Source organism: Manduca sexta, chromosome 12 (genome assembly GCF_014839805.1).
Source record: "Manduca sexta isolate Smith_Timp_Sample1 chromosome 12, JHU_Msex_v1.0, whole genome shotgun sequence".
NCBI lineage: Eukaryota > Metazoa > Arthropoda > Insecta > Lepidoptera > Sphingidae > Manduca > Manduca sexta.
Window position 1 is genome coordinate 9,340,557 of NC_051126.1, and position 16,471 is coordinate 9,357,027.

General features: G+C 33.0%; 3 protein-coding genes across 4 annotated transcripts; 1 reads left to right on the forward strand and 2 right to left on the reverse strand.

Moving 5' to 3' along the window:
- Positions 1-274: 274 nt before the first annotated feature.
- LOC115446460 (DNA excision repair protein ERCC-6-like) lies at positions 275-3,440 on the reverse strand. The gene has a single exon (XM_030173128.2). It carries the CDS (start codon positions 3,231-3,233, stop codon positions 342-344), a length of 2,892 nt encoding a protein of 963 aa, XP_030028988.1. The 5' UTR covers positions 3,234-3,440; the 3' UTR covers positions 275-341.
- A 359-nt stretch (positions 3,441-3,799) lies between these two features.
- On the forward strand, positions 3,800-8,566 carry LOC115446461 (protein penguin). Its single transcript, XM_030173129.2, has 8 exons — positions 3,800-4,362; positions 4,988-5,393; positions 6,000-6,127; positions 6,364-6,529; positions 6,607-6,783; positions 7,075-7,306; positions 7,417-7,616; positions 8,358-8,566. Exons 1-8 carry the CDS (start codon positions 3,980-3,982, stop codon positions 8,529-8,531), a joined length of 1,866 nt encoding a protein of 621 aa, XP_030028989.1. The 5' UTR covers positions 3,800-3,979; the 3' UTR covers positions 8,532-8,566.
- An 829-nt stretch (positions 8,567-9,395) lies between these two features.
- On the reverse strand, positions 9,396-16,418 carry LOC115446466 (thymidylate kinase). Of its 2 annotated transcripts, none has more exons than XM_030173133.2 (6): positions 16,103-16,418; positions 13,289-13,389; positions 11,847-11,994; positions 10,416-10,533; positions 10,112-10,198; positions 9,396-9,558 (listed from the first exon to the last, which is right to left on the reverse strand). In XM_030173133.2, the coding sequence occupies exons 1-6, from the start codon at positions 16,173-16,175 to the stop codon at positions 9,456-9,458; spliced, it is 630 nt and encodes a 209-aa protein (XP_030028993.1). In that variant the 5' UTR covers positions 16,176-16,418; the 3' UTR covers positions 9,396-9,455. The 2 variants fall into 2 exon arrangements, with proteins under 2 accessions (XP_030028993.1, XP_030028995.1); XM_030173135.2 differs by lacking the exons at positions 13,289-13,389; positions 16,103-16,418 and adding exons at positions 12,415-12,490; positions 12,618-13,282.
- Between the last annotated feature and the right edge of the window lie 53 nt (positions 16,419-16,471).

Below are 16,471 nucleotides of genomic sequence, written 5' to 3' on the forward strand. Positions count from 1 at the left end.
TGAACAATGTGATACAAATGAAGATTTTTTTTCAGTAAATATTACACAAGAACGTTATTTCTTAAATTAAATGTATGCGCAGTATCCATCACAAGTAACCAATTAGCTCCCGTCTTGAGATTATATAAAAAGGACGCGCCATAACATCTTTCCTTTAACAGACAAGAATTATAATTCTCTTTGAGACAAGAGTTTCAGACCTACAGCATTGGAGTTGATATTATAGTAAGCAGTTAAATATCATTGCCAATTTCTTTAAAAAACTTAAACAAAATCGAATATAAAAACGAATTTATTTTGAAAGATAAATTATATTTAAAATATAGCCTAATTAACTAATTTTATGTGGAAGAAAACTTTAAAGCTCGAACTGCATCTTTTGCTTTTTTCTCAGCTTCTTCTTTCATTCTATGTCTTTTTTCTTTTTCTGCTAAACCCACAACTACATCATGCTGCAAAGCATTTTTTACTGCTGCTTTAGCAAATAATTTACTTAAAACATAGTCATCATCACTACCTGATTGTATTTCGCTTTTATGTACTTTCTTTTTTACTTTTTTAACAGTTACTAAATTTTCCACTTTTTCATCCATCAAACTGGTGTGCTTTCTTTTATGGCCTTTTTTAATATTATTAATATTTTTATTACACACTTGCTTTGAATTATCATTATAAGAGGATGTTACAACTTTGGAAGATTCATTGATATTAATATGACTTGTATCAGATGGCTCGATATCATCATCAATTTCTTTCTCTTCTGGATTTGTATTTTTCAAGACATTTTTGATTAAAGTTTCTTCATAGTCTTTTTTTATATGCATATTGATTATATCTAATTCTGATAACACATGTTCAAAGGGGACATTTGTCTCTTTGTCATCAACTAAATTAATTTCAGGTGTTTCAATTACTGGTGGATCTCTCAATATATCTTGTTTTCTTTTGTATTCTATTCTAGGATCTTTCACTTCAACATTATTTTTATATTCCACTGAATCCTGTGATATTTTTTTACTTATAGCTTTTGCCATTTTTTTCATTGCTTCTAATTTTTTCAGATGCAAATCATTTCTCGAATGAGTTTTATCTTTTGTGTTTTTAGAGTTACTTACATTTATTTTTGTGTGTTTAAATAATGAAGCCGTCTCAGTATCACCTTCAAAATTTGGCTCTTCCAGTGAGAAAAGCCCTTGTAAAGTACTTGTACTGAGTACATTTTTTTGATTGGGATCTAGTAAAATTTTGTTACTTAGAAAATGTTTAAATATTTGTCTTTGATAGATTTTTTCTTCAATTGTTCCCGCTGAAAGAAGCCTATAAACAGTAACATTTCTTGCCTGACCTATTCTCCAAGCTCTTTCTTTAGCTTGATCGTCTGTGGCTGGGTTCCAATCAGGGTCATAAATAATAACTCGGTCTGCACCTGTTAAGTTTACTCCTAAGCCTCCCACTCTTGTAGTGGCTAGAAAAACCAAGTATTCTGGTTTTTCGTTAAATGTCCTAATTAGGTTTTGTCTTTGACCAACACTAACAGATCCATCCATCTTTAAATATTTGTATTTTTGGTTTTGCAAATATTGTTCTAAAATACACAACATAGCCCTTGACTGTGTAAATATGAGTGCCCTATGTCCTTGCTTTTGCCAAATTTTAAGTAATGAATTTACTACTGACATTTTACCAGATCTTTTCCAGTGACCAAACTTGTCAGCATCAACTTGTTCACAGTCTTCTTGAGCTTCATAAAGGTATAAGTCTGGGTGGTTGCATATTTTTCGTAATGTTGTTAAGGCCACCAACACTCTTGCTCTCAGAGGATCGCCATATTTATTTTCCTTGTCTAAAATACTTCTTACTGTACTACCCATAAGGTAACCCAAGTATAAATCTTTTTGTTCTACTGTCAGTGCACAAAATAGGACCTGCTCATTTTTTTCAGGTAGTTTAATATGGTCTTGAACTTCAGTTTTACTACGCCTTAACATGTAAGGTGTTATAATATTTTTTAATGCTTTTGCTATCTCTAATGCAGTTGCTTCTTGCATTTCAGTTGCATTGGCATATCCTCCTTGGGTAATGGGTTGAGCAAAATGTATCATAAATGTATTGTATGTTCCTAAAAGGCCTGGTTTCATAAAGTCAAACAGAGACCACAGCTCTTGCAAACTATTCTGAAGTGGAGAACCAGTTATAATTAGTTTATGCGGTGTCTGTATTTTCTTTATAAGTTTGCTAACTTGAGTATCTGGATTCCTGATTTTATGCCCCTCATCTAAAATTAGATAATGCCATTTTCTGGCCATTATTTCTTTGTGATACTTTACAATACCAGCATATGTCAATAATAATATACCGTGAGAAGCATATATATCCCTAACAAGTTTGTTGTGATTTCCACTGTGTGAACCCGTGTGGTGAAGCACAGCTACTCGTAAATGGGGACACCAGTAGTGAAAATGCGAAACCCATTGATAAATAACTGTTGCCGGTGCTACAATTATACTGGGTCCAAGGCCATCCCAACTACCTGAATTCGTTTTTGAGAGTCCTGTTAAAAATGCTATTATTTGTATAGTTTTGCCTAACCCCATTTCGTCTCCCAGTAAACCCCCAGATTGCACTTGATGTAATTCCCACAACCATTTCACTCCAGTTCTCTGAAATTTATACAACTGTTTCCAAATATAATTAGGCACCAGGTAACCATTCTGAAGTTCGTGATTTTCTTCTGGATCTTCATTTCCGTTGAGTATATACCGAATATCAGCTGATAAAGGTTCTACCTTGTTATCTCCTGCACAAGCCATGGCCAAATTGTGCCGCCAAGTCTTAATCCTTTCATTGTAAAAACTTGTGTCACCATCATCAATGATCTTCTGTACGGACTCTTTGGCGCGAGATGAAACTTTTAAAGGACATAAGTGAATAGTTTCGTCTTCATCTTCCGACGGCACATAATCCTCATCGTCGTCAGAATTCTCTGCTATAGAAGCACTTACAGCTGGTTCTGTTTTAAGATCCGATTTGTTTAGTTCCAGTTGAGGTAACTTTGACTTTTGATCTACTTTTTCTTTTTGAGAAACTTTTGCAAATTTTTTTACCTGTCTTTTCGAAATATGATCAGCTGCAGTTCTACTTTTTAAAGAAACACCATCTTTCTTAGATTTACACTCAGATCTTAGTTTAGCCAGTGCTAGTTGACTTTCGAGATATTTGTTTATATCAACCATTTCGAGATAGTTATTTGATTTATTTTGAACTGAAGTTTTTAATACTTATTATTTCATAACTTAGTGATCTTATCAGCACTCGTACATAGGTGTTTCATAGAGTAAGTAATATACTACGTAAGAGGTGTTTGTACATATGAATAATTATTTGTATTTGAATACAATTAGTAAAAAAAGTGTACCATTTTTTTTTAATTGAGTGAAATTGAGCAATATTAGGCTTAGAGACGTGATTGGCGAAAAATCGATATAATACCCAATAACAATATGATAAAGAAATCGATTATAATTAATTGTTTTCAAAGGGAAAGAGTTCAATTAGTGCCAATAGCCGTGGATTATTGTTTTAGTTTTATTAAATAAATAATTCTAATTTGCTCATGATTCATCCATCAAATCATTATTTTCGTATGTTGACATGATTATTGTTATTGTTCTAAGGTCGCCTCAGTAAGGTCGCACTGCGCACAGCACCACATACATTTAACTTCAATGTCAATTGTTAGGCAGTATGATCGTAAGACTATAGCCTGTCCTCTAAGGACGAAAAAAAAATCAATGTCATTTGTGACAGTTCATTCTTGCCAATTGGTAATTGTTTGGTTATTTGAAACTGGTGTATTTTACACGTGGGGGACAATTTTAGGAAATGTCTATTTTACCCAATACTTTTAACTTATTTGAATAGCGCTTAAAGTGATTTTCCTATAGTTTATAAGTTTATCGCAAAATACACCTATTAAAACATGCAGAAAATAAAAAGAAAAAGTGATGGTGACCAGTCTTCGCCTTCTAAAAAGAAGAAAATTCTAAACGATACTAACAAAAACACAAAGCCTAATTCTGAAGGACCAAATAAGAAAAATATAAACGATAAGAGAAACTTTAGAAATGATGGCAAAAGCGGTAAGACTTTTAATAAGTTTGGAGGTAAAGATAAAACCTTTGGCAAACCTGGCTTTAAAGGAACATCGGATAAAAAAGACCAAAGCAGCGGCGAAAAACCTAAATGGTCAGAAATGAAAAAAGAAAAGAAACAACTGAGAATAGTAAGACGCAAAGCAAAGGCCACAGCTGAAGTATTTGAAATATCACATAAAGCAAAGCTACTTGCAGCACAAATACAAAGGTATTTCAAATTAAAATATTAATAATATGTTTCCATCTAACATATAAATATTTGTAATACTGTCTTCATCTCTATAATATTCCCTCATTTTTAAACCATATCTAATGGTCTTCACAGAAGCCTTTGTTTCGTTTTCGTTTTTTTTTTACTCATCTATCACTGAACATTAAAATAATATAATTGGACTGTTGACTACAAACTTTTAAAATAATTTCCATTAATAATAATATCAGCCTTGTATTATATACTGTCCCACTGCTGGGCACGGGCCTCCTCTACTACTGAGAGGGATTAGGCCTTAGTCCATCACGCTGGCCTAGTGCGGATTGGTAAACTTCACACTCCCTCAACATTCCGATAGAGAATATCTCCGGTATACAGGTTTCCTCACTATGTTTTCCTGCACCGTTAAAGCAAGTGATAATTCACAAAGAATACACACATAATTTTTTAGAAAAGTTAGAGGTATGTGCCCTGGGATTTGAACCCCAACACCAACCCCACACCCAACTAATCTATCGCCGCTGTTTAAATATTCCATTTGTTATTTCCATTATAAATATTCAAAATAAAAAAAACACTTAATAATTATTAAGTGTTTTATTTAAATAAATAACTATTTCAGAAAAGTTGTGAAACCTGATTTCCGTTTAAAGTCATGTAAAGAGTTGCACTGTATTTTAAAAGGACAGTATAAAGCAATTGCTCTGACGCATGATTTGAGCAGAGTAATTCAAGTCTTGCTAAAGCATAGTCCAGAAGATGTAAAGAATGAAATAACTGAAGAACTTCTGGATATCATGGTGCAAATGGTTCAATCCAAGTATGGCCAGCATGCTGTCAAGAGAATCCTTAAATATGGCACTGATTTTATACGACATGAAGTGATCAAAAAGTTCTTTGGCCACATTGTGTCATTGGCAACTCATACAATAAGTGCTCCAGTACTTGATTACGCTTATGGTGAATTTGCCACTAAGAAAGAAAAAATGTATATGCAACAGGAATTTTATGGTGACATATATAAAAATGTATGTATTACATTCTTCTTTAAATTATTAATTTTGGTGTAGAACATTTAGCACCACCTGCTGTAATCCTACCTTTGACACTTGGAATCAGTAGCAGTCTTAACTAATGTGAGGCTTGAGGACCTTTATGAGGTTTTTTCCTGATTGCTTAAAGAGGGAATATTTCTCCTTTGTGCTTCTTGCTAGCATGAGGTCTCTTAAAACATGGTTGCTTAGTTCAACATTCTGTAAAGCCTCCATGGCTTGATATTTTGTCTCAGAATGGTTTCAGAATGAATATTTCTTAATTATTCTAAAAAGACTGAAATTGTGGTAGTTTCACCCCTTGTTAAATCATTGGAGAGGAATGTGCAATATTTGTCTTGTTTTAAAAAAACTACCTGAGGTTAAATCTTCCAGAAGAGATAAATAAGTCTTTAAATCTGTTCAATTAGCCTACAAAATCTTTATAACAGAAATTAATTTTGTAAAATGAATTTAAAATTGTATTATGCCAACTTCATATTGAGGGTTATATTGAAGCCACTGGAAAAAGTAGAAGCCTTACTGTCACCTAGTATTCCATTCATTGCGTGAAAGATACATAGAAATATATTTTTATTTCAGTCAAAGGATGATAAAATAAAAACTCTGGCTGATGCTTATAAGGACACCCAAGGAATGAAGCCAGCCATTCTTCAGTCATGCAAGGCGAATATTCAACGAATTCTTGATAAGAATTTACATGATGGAGAGTAAGTACAAGATAACAATGCTGCAAGTAGGATAAAAAGTAAAACCTTGTCATAGTGGTTATTGAAAACATGTGTAGCATTCCAGAATCAGACATGTATATATTGAGCTGAAACAAACTGGCGTAATTGTGTTACCATTAGGTGCAGTAGGGTCACTTTGCTGCGACCATATGAAATAAAAATTAGGAATTGGATATAAATTTGTAAAATATAAAAGTTAATTTTCCTAATTTCAGGTTATTCCATTCTGTGTTGTATGACTACATCAGAGAGTGTAGCACTGAAGACCGTACTGAGATGATCTCCACTCTTAGTTCATTAATTGTCCCTCTCAGCAACTCATTACCAGGAGTGAATGCGGCTAGCATGTGTATATGGCAAGGCACTAATAAAGATAAAAAAGTGAGGTTCTACTTTAAATAGTATTAATACTTTAAAATATATAAAAAATTATCAACACTGGTAAATTCTTGTTACAGACAATATTAAAAGTGGTAAAAGAACATGTCATACCTCTATGTAAACATAAGACTGGCTACCGTCTTCTCATTGCCATATTTGACTCAGTGGATGATACGGTTCTTGTTAAAAAGGCAATTGTTACAACTATAGCTGCCAACTTAAAGGATGTAGTCAAAGATCATTGGGGCAATATGGTAAGTATTTTGTTTGTCCACTCTAGTATATTTTGCTTTTACACAATATTTAAAAAAAAGTTGTGAATAATTTTTTTAAGTTAAATTTTGTGTGCAATAAATTTAATTAATTGTTCTTAATCATATAGTTAAGGCATATGATGCTCCTAATGCTTCCAAAACTCATTAGTGCTTTTGTACTTCATATTTCATGAGGCATTGAAATGAACAATATAAATTAAAATTTATTATTTTGTAGGTTATAATTTTTTGTATATGGCTTTGTACATTAAAAAAAAACATTCATTGCAGGTGGTACATTGGCTTGTTAAACCTAAAGATTCAGCGGCATTTCATCCAACATTTATAAAATTTTTGGAAGAGGGCGCTAAAAGTGGCACATCTAAGAAAGACGCAGAACTGCGTATCAGCGAGCTGAGAGAAGCTGTACTTCCTCCTCTAAAGCAAGATCTTGAATCTGATCCACAATTTTGGCTCAGCAGCAAAACTAATATGCTATTAGCCATAGCTGTATTGTCAACAGGTAAAAATATTAACCATTATGTTAAGAAATATTTAGGCATTTGATTATTTAATTGAACATACAGTATATTTATTTTCACTTATCTATAATGGCCCTTTACTTTTTCACAGGAACTTCAAAGGATATATTGGAAGGGTTAGCGAAAGCTATTTGCAGTCCAGAGTGGCGTATTAAGACTGAGGGAAAAGATTTATTAGCAGTAGAGGATGCTGGTATACACATGTGCCTTAAAAAATTGGCTGCACTAGACAAAGGCAAGGATGACTGCTCCCTGGGAGAGGCTGTTGCAGACCATTTAGATGATGATACAGTTAGTATTTGTAATGATATCTTATTACTTATTCCATATTAAGTTACAACAGACTTGTTGCCATGCCTCTATGTATATTAATATGCTCTTGAGCAGCATAATTATATATTTAAAACTGGACATGTATAATTATGGTGCCGAAAAAATAATGAATTATATTATAAACTAGCGACCCGCCCCGGCTTCGCACGGGTGCAATGCTGATACTAAATACACTACAGAAAAACTGTGAACGTTGTATATAAAACCATAGCGGCCCGCTCTGGCTTCGCACGGGTATAACATAACAAAATAATAGTATTTCTCCACTATTTAATGGATGTTAGTATACATATAAACCTTCCTCTTGAATCACTCTATCTATTAAAAAAAACCGCATCAAAATCCGTTGCGTAGTTTTAAAGATTTAAGCATACAAAGGGACATAGGGACAGAAAAAGCGACTTTGTTTTATACTATGTAGTGATTAATACTTTAATCACATACCATATTTCAAAGAATAAATATAATTTGTATTGCACAATAAAAATATTACGCCATATGCTTCGAAAATGTATATTTTGTAAACTTACATCCGAAATCAATACTGATAAGGAATACAACAAACACGTTGTGTCGTTTCTTTATTAAAAAGATAGTTGCATCTAATGGTCTTGGATGGGAAATCCAGCGTGTTATATTCTAGTATCACTTCTGTGCTCATCTTGAAATATATCAAAATAATGATTGTAACATTTTCAGATCAAAGTTTGGCTGCTGACCAATAGAGGATGTTTCTTCCTTTTAAAACTTATTGAGAGCAATAATGAAAATGTAGCGACTAAACTGAGTAAGAAAATAAAAGCGCACTCTAACTTATTGAAGAAACAAACATCGCAAGGTGCCAAGATTCTGCTACAAAATGTTGAGAAATAAAATAAAGATTAAAATACATTTAAAACAAACTTTCATTATCAATTTTCATTATTAAAACAAACACACATCACGCCTTTATGCCTGAAGGGTTAAGCAGGGGTGTATTCAAGACACCCCTTTTTTTCTTGTGTACCATCCCACGATGTAATAGGTGGCGAGCCTATCGCCGTATCGAGTACGAACTCCACTCCGGGTTGATACTAAGCAGAAAAACCCAATCATTAACCTATTTACGGTTCGACCCAGCACACGTACCGAGTACTATTCTTTATTCTGTGATACAGCTACGCCACCGATGCAGTATTACGTCAGTTAAATTTTCTTCTTGTTCATAATATTTACTTATGGCGGTACAGGATGTAAAATGATGTCATCCCGTAGGTATTTTTAATAGCAAATTTTTAACAATGCCTAAATTATAATGTAAATTAGCACTATAAAATCATTTATGAAAACACACTAAAGTACCGCGGTAAAAATATGAACACTAACATAGAGCAATAGCAACTTTGAATTATCCCGAATTCTCCTCTTCCTCACTAAGCAAGGGTCGCCTCAAGCCGCGGGCCTGTGGCATTTTGCCCCTCATGCCACCCTAGTATTAAGTCACTGGCTCATGTGGAAGTCTCTTTACACCTATACATTTACCTTCATAGATTAGGTACTAGAAGTATTTTGATGATAAAAACTGCTTGTAGCGATGAGATTCCGCCCCGCACAAATTACGGTCTAAGTCAGATTCATCGAACTGCACTTATTATGGAATGAATGCTGTGGATTTTTAACGTCGAGGGGATTACAAGGGTTTAATTAAAATAATGTAACATTTGGCATCGACGCGCGACATAACCTAAAAAAAACATGCTATATTCGAAATATAATATCTCTATTTTCATTTTCACTTATACACCACTTCCCATGGGGTCATGTTTCATTAACCCAAATTTTTCCAACACGCTCGTTTTCAGATTTTTTTATAACTGCTAATGTTTTTTGGACTAATTCATCTTGAATATCCTCAATTGTCCTGAAAATATAAAAATAGTACATGTAATTAACCAAATGTAGTAAATCATTAAAATGTTATAACATTATCCAGTCCCTAACTGGTAAAAATTATAATTAATTGATAATATTCCAAACTATTGTAAATAATTTGTATTCTTAAAGGAATAAGACTTATTTTTTAAAAAAAAACGTAATTTTAATAACGACTAACGACTGTATAAAAAAAAATATATCAAAATAGGACTAAGTACTCTATACACATCAATTTGGATAGTTTGAAATCATTAGTTTAATTATGACCAGTTTGTGACTTGGAACATTTTGCACAACTTAGTCAATTAATTAATTACTTATTTTTATTTTAACCGACTTTAAATATAGGAGGAAGTTCTTAATTCGACGAGTATATTTTTTGTTTAGTGACTATGACCTATTGTAGTACTTAGAAAGATATCATACGAATAGCGGCGTAATCTTATTAAGGCTTTAATGGCTCTTTCAAACTCTTCAAGAAAAAAGGGGGTGAGAAAAGGATTTTAAACAGTCAGATATATGTTTTTAAAAGAATTTACCTATTCGCATCTAGAACGTCCCAGTTTTCCTCTTTCAATTGTGAGTACATATCAACAACTTTTCTTTGAAAATCTAGAATTTCGTATCTGAAAATAAATTTCATTTGGATTGTTGATTTATTTAATTAGTGAAATCTTACCAAATAAAATCCACACAAAACTTAAAAACTGTTATATAAATATAAGTACTAAAACCCAGATGAAGTCAAATTTTGTATCGCGATTGAAATGATATTTTCCATGGCATAAATACAGCAGACAGGATAATTATAGAATTTTTAACAAGTTCAAAAAATATAGTTACCTTTCCTGCCCAAAGCCTTTCCTTTCTATGATAGCCTCAAAAGGCATTGTTAAAAAAAATACTTTATCTGGTTTAGGTAATCCCACATCTGGTGATTTACACCACTTTAAATCTAGACCTGCAATAAATTTGTAAATACAATTAAAATATCTTTTTATTTTAATACTTAATATATGGGGCATCCACGTAAACGGACAACGCAATAAACGTAACGTTCTGAAATTCATTCTAAAATATAGTACCATTACGACATAAACCACCGCGATTGAAACTTTACTTTGAATTGATTGATTTTAAATATATCTTCCGAATAGCCTTTAATCTACGACGGCAATTCTCTAGAAACCCATAACTTTATAACTAAACTTCAAATAAAAACAATGTATATCGTACGCTTACATATACTAAAACTGCAAATAGGCTGAATATGAACGAATTTCAGAACCTTATTTATTTCGGTGAGCGCTTCACGTGAAATGCTTCATATAGCTCAGGGGTGGCCAACTTGGTAAGACCCAAGATCTACTTTTCACTGATAATACTCTGTGCGATCTACCAAGCTACATACTTCTTGAAATCTTAAATGAAACAACATAGTTCACAGTACATAATTTATTATTATTTTGATTAAAAAATTGTACAAGACAATGCGTGCAGCAGTCAGTGATTAGGTATGTTGGGCGGTCTGTTCTACGTATTTATATTTTTGCCTTGCCACGATCGACTGGCCTTGTTGTCGCGATCGACCAGTCGATCGCGATCGATCGGTTGGCCACCCCTGATATAGCTCTTAAGACCTATCCAGACTATGCGTGGCGAGTTTCACACGTATAAATAGACCTTGTTCGCTCGTGTCACTGGGAACTATAGACATTGGACATCCGTAAAATATAATTTTGTAATATTAAGTACATCGAAATATTAAAAATGAATTAGGTAACTACTAAAATACATAGATAGGGACATTAAGAAAGCACATAACGTTATTGGACTAACTAAAACACAAAGTAAGTTAAAGGAAAAGCTTAAGTTTGCCGTTCAAACCCTAGACACGGTTATTGAACCAACCAATAATAAGTTTCTGATTGTTTACTATTTTCAGATTTTTCCCTTTACAGGTGCTGTAAGACATTGCTACTTGCCAAATTGCGTGATAGGTCAACGGGAAATATTCCTATAGGCTTTAATTCCATTGAGAAATCGCAAAATAATCAACAAACAGTCATGTTTTTTATCAAGTTTGATTTTGCACGTTTGAGAGACCGTAGCCCGAGCATTTTTTATAATGTGGACTTGAAAGTTCTATACGTTTCTTACAAAAAGATTATTGACAAAGTAACAGACGGACAAAAAGTGATTCTTTAACAGTTACGGAATCCTAAAAATTGACTTAAAAATTACTGTAAAATTTACAAGTTTCGTGCAAATTACCTTTAGCAGCAGAGAATGCAACACCAGAATAACAGTATCTATCTAAGATGATTGTGGTGCCAGCTTCTAATGTCTTGATTATGTTGCCAGCTTTCTCCCAACGGTTTGCAGAAAACAGAAGATGTACTGCTTCATCTGACAGATTCACCTGCATTATTAAAAAATAATCAATATTGGTTATTGAACAATTATTATTTGTCGCATTCCTGTTAAAATAATATTACATGCTAGACCTGCATCATATACCGTCCACTTTTAGACACAGACTCAACTACGGAGGATTCCGCGGTACACGAATAACAACGCCGAAACTATTTACGTGCCACTCCTGCCACACATTCACATTATGATGCAGCATAGAATCACCCACCCGTACCTTTTGCAAGCCTTGCAAATTCGACAAATGTTTGTATATTATAATAAATAATTTACTGTAAGTATCTATATTAGATATGCAATATACTACCTATGTTATTTTCTGTCTGACACATACTGGCGCCAAAGAATCCGTCGCGTGTCACCATTGTGGCAACGGCCGCGAAAACGAGGCGAAAACAGTCTAAAATACCTGAAATGGCACACGTGGAGTCGACTCGTGGAGATTTGGACGCAGTGCAGTTTCACGAACAGGTGTATGTTGCACTCTGTGGTCCGATACGCCAGCACGGACCAAAAACATGGTAATACATGTTAAAACTGTGTTAAATCTTGCTCGAAAATCACCCAGAGGCGGGAGACATGGTGACAAACATGCAAATATTTAGGAATTACCTATACTTCAGCATCCACGCAAGTAGCATATCGTTCGTTATGAGAATCGTGTCGAGTGGTTGTAAGAAAATTAATGCCATAAGGATTCAAGAAAAAGGTGAAAATTGTTTGTTTTTTTTTAAATGCTCTGGAACTACTGTTGCGAATTAAAAAAATCTTATAGTCTTGGATAGTCCATTTCTCGGGGAAGGCTATATAACATCACGCTTTGAACAATCGGAATGGAACGTCAATGAAAAATGTTCCAAAAACGGGGAAAATGTATTCTTTTTGAGTGCTTCCATTGCGTGCTTTGCGTAAACGGTTAAAGTAACGCAACAAATATGTATGATGGAATTATTACCCTAAAAAAACTTCTAAACATATAGGTATTAAAACGAAAGTCCTCTGCCGCATCTGTTTGCCTATCAGAACGCAATAAACTCAACAACTAAGTACTCAACGGATTGCGATGTAATTTGCTATGGAGGGAGTTTGTGACTCTGGGAAGGACACAAGCCTACTTTCTATCCCGGGAAAATATACAGCGGGAGTTTTATTCCGGAATTACTTTTCACGCGGGTGCAGCCGTGCACAAAAAATTGTGTGTGGTATATTTTAGACTTCGTAATGGAACACGAAGTAATAAAAATAGTCAAGTTAAAGATAAGTGGATATAAAACTTGACTTACATCTGAGGTCAAATATTTATTTATCATTTGTCCAATTTCTGTTTCACGTGATGGAAAATTCCTATATTCTGCATGGATGTTCCTCTTCTTTAAAGTTTCGACTAGAAAATAAAGAAAAAATTATATTTTAACAAACACAAAAATTATAATTTTGTTTTATCAAAAAATATTATATTTGATTCATTAGCTGCCTTTAAGAACAACTAAAAACCAAAAATAATTTAACATTATTTATATGCTGGTTACTCGTACTAATTTTTGAGTCATTTACTATTTAATATTGCTAATGGCGATACCTCAAGGTCCATTTTCATACATTTTGTTTCGCCTTTAATCTGGGTAACTAAACAAGTATTGGCAAGTAAAGAATTTAAATTCACGTCTAGTTAGTGATTAGTTCTAACGTCTAACTAGACGTGAATTTAAATTCTTTACTTGCCAATACTTGTTTAGTTACCCAGATTAAAGCCGAAACAAAATGTATGAAAATGGACCTTGAGGTATCGCCTTAAGCTATATAAGTACATGAACAAATATAAGAAAACAATGTTTAATTTTATTAGACACCTACTCCATAATCAGTAAACCAGTGAATGGGTAATCTTAATTTATTTTTTGTTTTTGAAGACGGTATAATTTTTTAATACAAAATGCTTTTAGATTGGTCCTATATATTTAAAAAAAATCGGTATAGTTAATGATTTCTTCTTAACCGAATTTCGGCCACGACGCCCAATCTCAACGAAGAACAGTCAAGTACACAAGAGATATAGTGCGCAAGTGCGGGCGCAATACACAGGTGCACTCTGTAGCTTCACTCTCGTAGTCCGGTGATAAGGCAATCCGACATAACCGGAGAGAAATCAGGGGGGTCTGCTTCGAAAAACGAACGTCAAAACGTCCGTCCGAACGAAACGACGATCTTCGGATTTAATTTTACTATCAAATACTTCGGATCTATCACCGTTCCGTAGCTTACCTTAGTGATCGAATCAATAGGGTATTACACTCTTTTTTTAAAAGTGTCTCAAATTAATCTTAAGGTGATAAAATACCACTCAATCAATAAGTGCCATTAAAATACATTTAAATATTACATTTTAAATTTTCCCGCGTAAATAAACGAAAACGCTAGAGGCCACGTTGCTGACGTCATCTCGACAATAAACATCAAGTAACAACACTGTGCATAGAGAAAGAGCAAATTATTACAATTCAAATAAGCTACTATTCCTATCATTGGTGTGGTGTTCCTGAATGTAAGAATACTAGTGTAAAAACGCCGAAAAAATGTGGATTCAAGTGCCAAGTGATATAACTATGAGGTAAACTTGGTTTAACTTGCGAGAAGAGATCCAAATTTATTGTTCGAAAAATTTGTCTATTTCGATAAATTAGAAATAGTGAACGCGTATTGACACTTCAAGTAGTTTACTGACTTGATGACGTCATGTCATGGCGGCATTCGTTTCGCATAATTGTAAAACAGATAAAAAAAATCAAAACTTTGAACTGAATTAAAAAATAGATTTTATAATTTTATGAACTGAAACTACTATTTTCCGATTGCTTTTTGATTGAACTATCTTATTTATGTATTTTTGGCTTTTTTCTCACATACACTAAAATACCCTATTCCCAGTATTTTTTTTTTTTTTTGGAGCGATCAGTGGATCTTTATCCTCGCAGATGGTTTTAAAAAGAGATGGCGAAACCTCACAAGTTCTTACAAAGTCCATTTCTAAAATTTTGCGATGAACGGATGGGATCCATAACTCTTCGTAGTTTTCATATATATTATAATTCCGTCATACATATTTTTTTCATAACATTAACCATTTACCCAGTGGACACAATAGAAGCTCACAAAAGTAATAAATTTTTCCATTTTTGCAACATTTTTCTTTACTCCGCTCCCAATGGTCATAGCATAATGATATATAGCCTTTCTCAATACATGGGCTATCCAACACTAAAATAACTTTTCAACTCAAACTGGAAGTTTCCTGAGATTAGTGCGTTCAAATAATAATAACAATTAGTTTATGTTTATTTGGAAAGTGTTCATTTTAAGTGTAATATTTAAGTAAAATAAAATGACAAAATTCTAAAAACCAGAGGTGTTTCAAATTAAATAATTTATTCAATAGGCTTGCTTTTAAAGAGTCTATCCAAATATATATAAATTATCCTGGTTAGCCAAAAATTTACAATAGTCATCCTCAAAGCAAATATTTTTTCCCCTACTTCATTATACTGGTAATAAATTAACAAAAGTAAAGTTTTAACCTTTGGCTGAAAAAATGTATTTGATAGATTCTCACTTGACAAAAGCTACAAGTAACTTTTTTGTATTTTGATTCAATTAAAATTTCATTATTAAAAGGTCATGGTTATTTTTTTTTTCAGAAACAATTTTAATGAAACAACCTAATCAAATGACAGTAAGTTAAGGTTATTTTTTTTTATTTTCTCACAGAACTCTAGGTGACAGAACTGAATTGGATGACTGTAGATTAAGGTTTTTTTATAACCATTTATCTAGCATACTCATAAAGCCATAACCAAACCGGATCAAATCATTTCCCCCTAAATAATTTGGTCATTGACAAAATTAAATTAAATTGCTACAACTGAAATGTTTGTTTATTTGAACACATGTCCCAACAATATTTTAGTGTACTTCTTATTCACATAGTACTTTCTAGGTTATCACTTATTAGTACTTAACTATTCATTAATCATAAACATAATCAAATAATAAACTTCTATAGTAAACAAACGACTGAAATTTGTGAGAAAATGTTAACATACCTAAAGTTTTGCTTTGAGTTGATTTTCCTGTTCTATCCACGCCTTCAATAACTATTAAAGCACCTCGTTTCATGTTGATTATAATTTTATTATCAGTCAAATTTCGCAAAATAGCTCACAGAAGTTTATATTTCCGTTCATAATTCATATCCTTTTTAACGTTATACTTTTTGAAGAATAAAACAGAAGCCCCGTTTGACAGCAGTTAAATTTTTTTTTTATTTTTTTATATGGCTTCAATCACTGTGTTGTGCTACGCCAATAGTTAAATGTTAGAAGCGTAGCTTATCTAAGTAATCTGTGAATATTAGTTCTGAGATATTAGTAAACGTGAGTGAGAGAGAGAGAGAAATAGAAAACTGTTCCGTA

Excerpts from the sequence above, each read along its gene's own strand:
- LOC115446460 (XM_030173128.2), bottom strand. The coding sequence starts at position 3,233 with ATGGTTGATATAAACAAATATCTCGAAAGTCAACTAGCACTGGCTAAA.
- LOC115446461 (XM_030173129.2), top strand. The coding sequence starts at position 3,980 with ATGCAGAAAATAAAAAGAAAAAGTGATGGTGACCAGTCTTCGCCTTCT. Across the intron at positions 7,307-7,416 it reads CATAGCTGTATTGTCAACAG|GAACTTCAAAGGATATATTG; the intron begins GTAAAAATATTA and ends ACTTTTTCACAG. Across the intron at positions 7,617-8,357 it reads ACCATTTAGATGATGATACA|ATCAAAGTTTGGCTGCTGAC; the intron begins GTTAGTATTTGT and ends TAACATTTTCAG.
- LOC115446466 (XM_030173133.2), bottom strand. The coding sequence starts at position 16,175 with ATGAAACGAGGTGCTTTAATAGTTATTGAAGGCGTGGATAGAACAGGA. Across the intron at positions 11,995-13,288 it reads ATAAATATTTGACCTCAGAT|GTGAATCTGTCAGATGAAGC; the intron begins GTAAGTCAAGTT and ends TTAATAATGCAG. Across the intron at positions 9,559-10,111 it reads GACGTTCTAGATGCGAATAG|GACAATTGAGGATATTCAAG; the intron begins GTAAATTCTTTT and ends TTATATTTTCAG.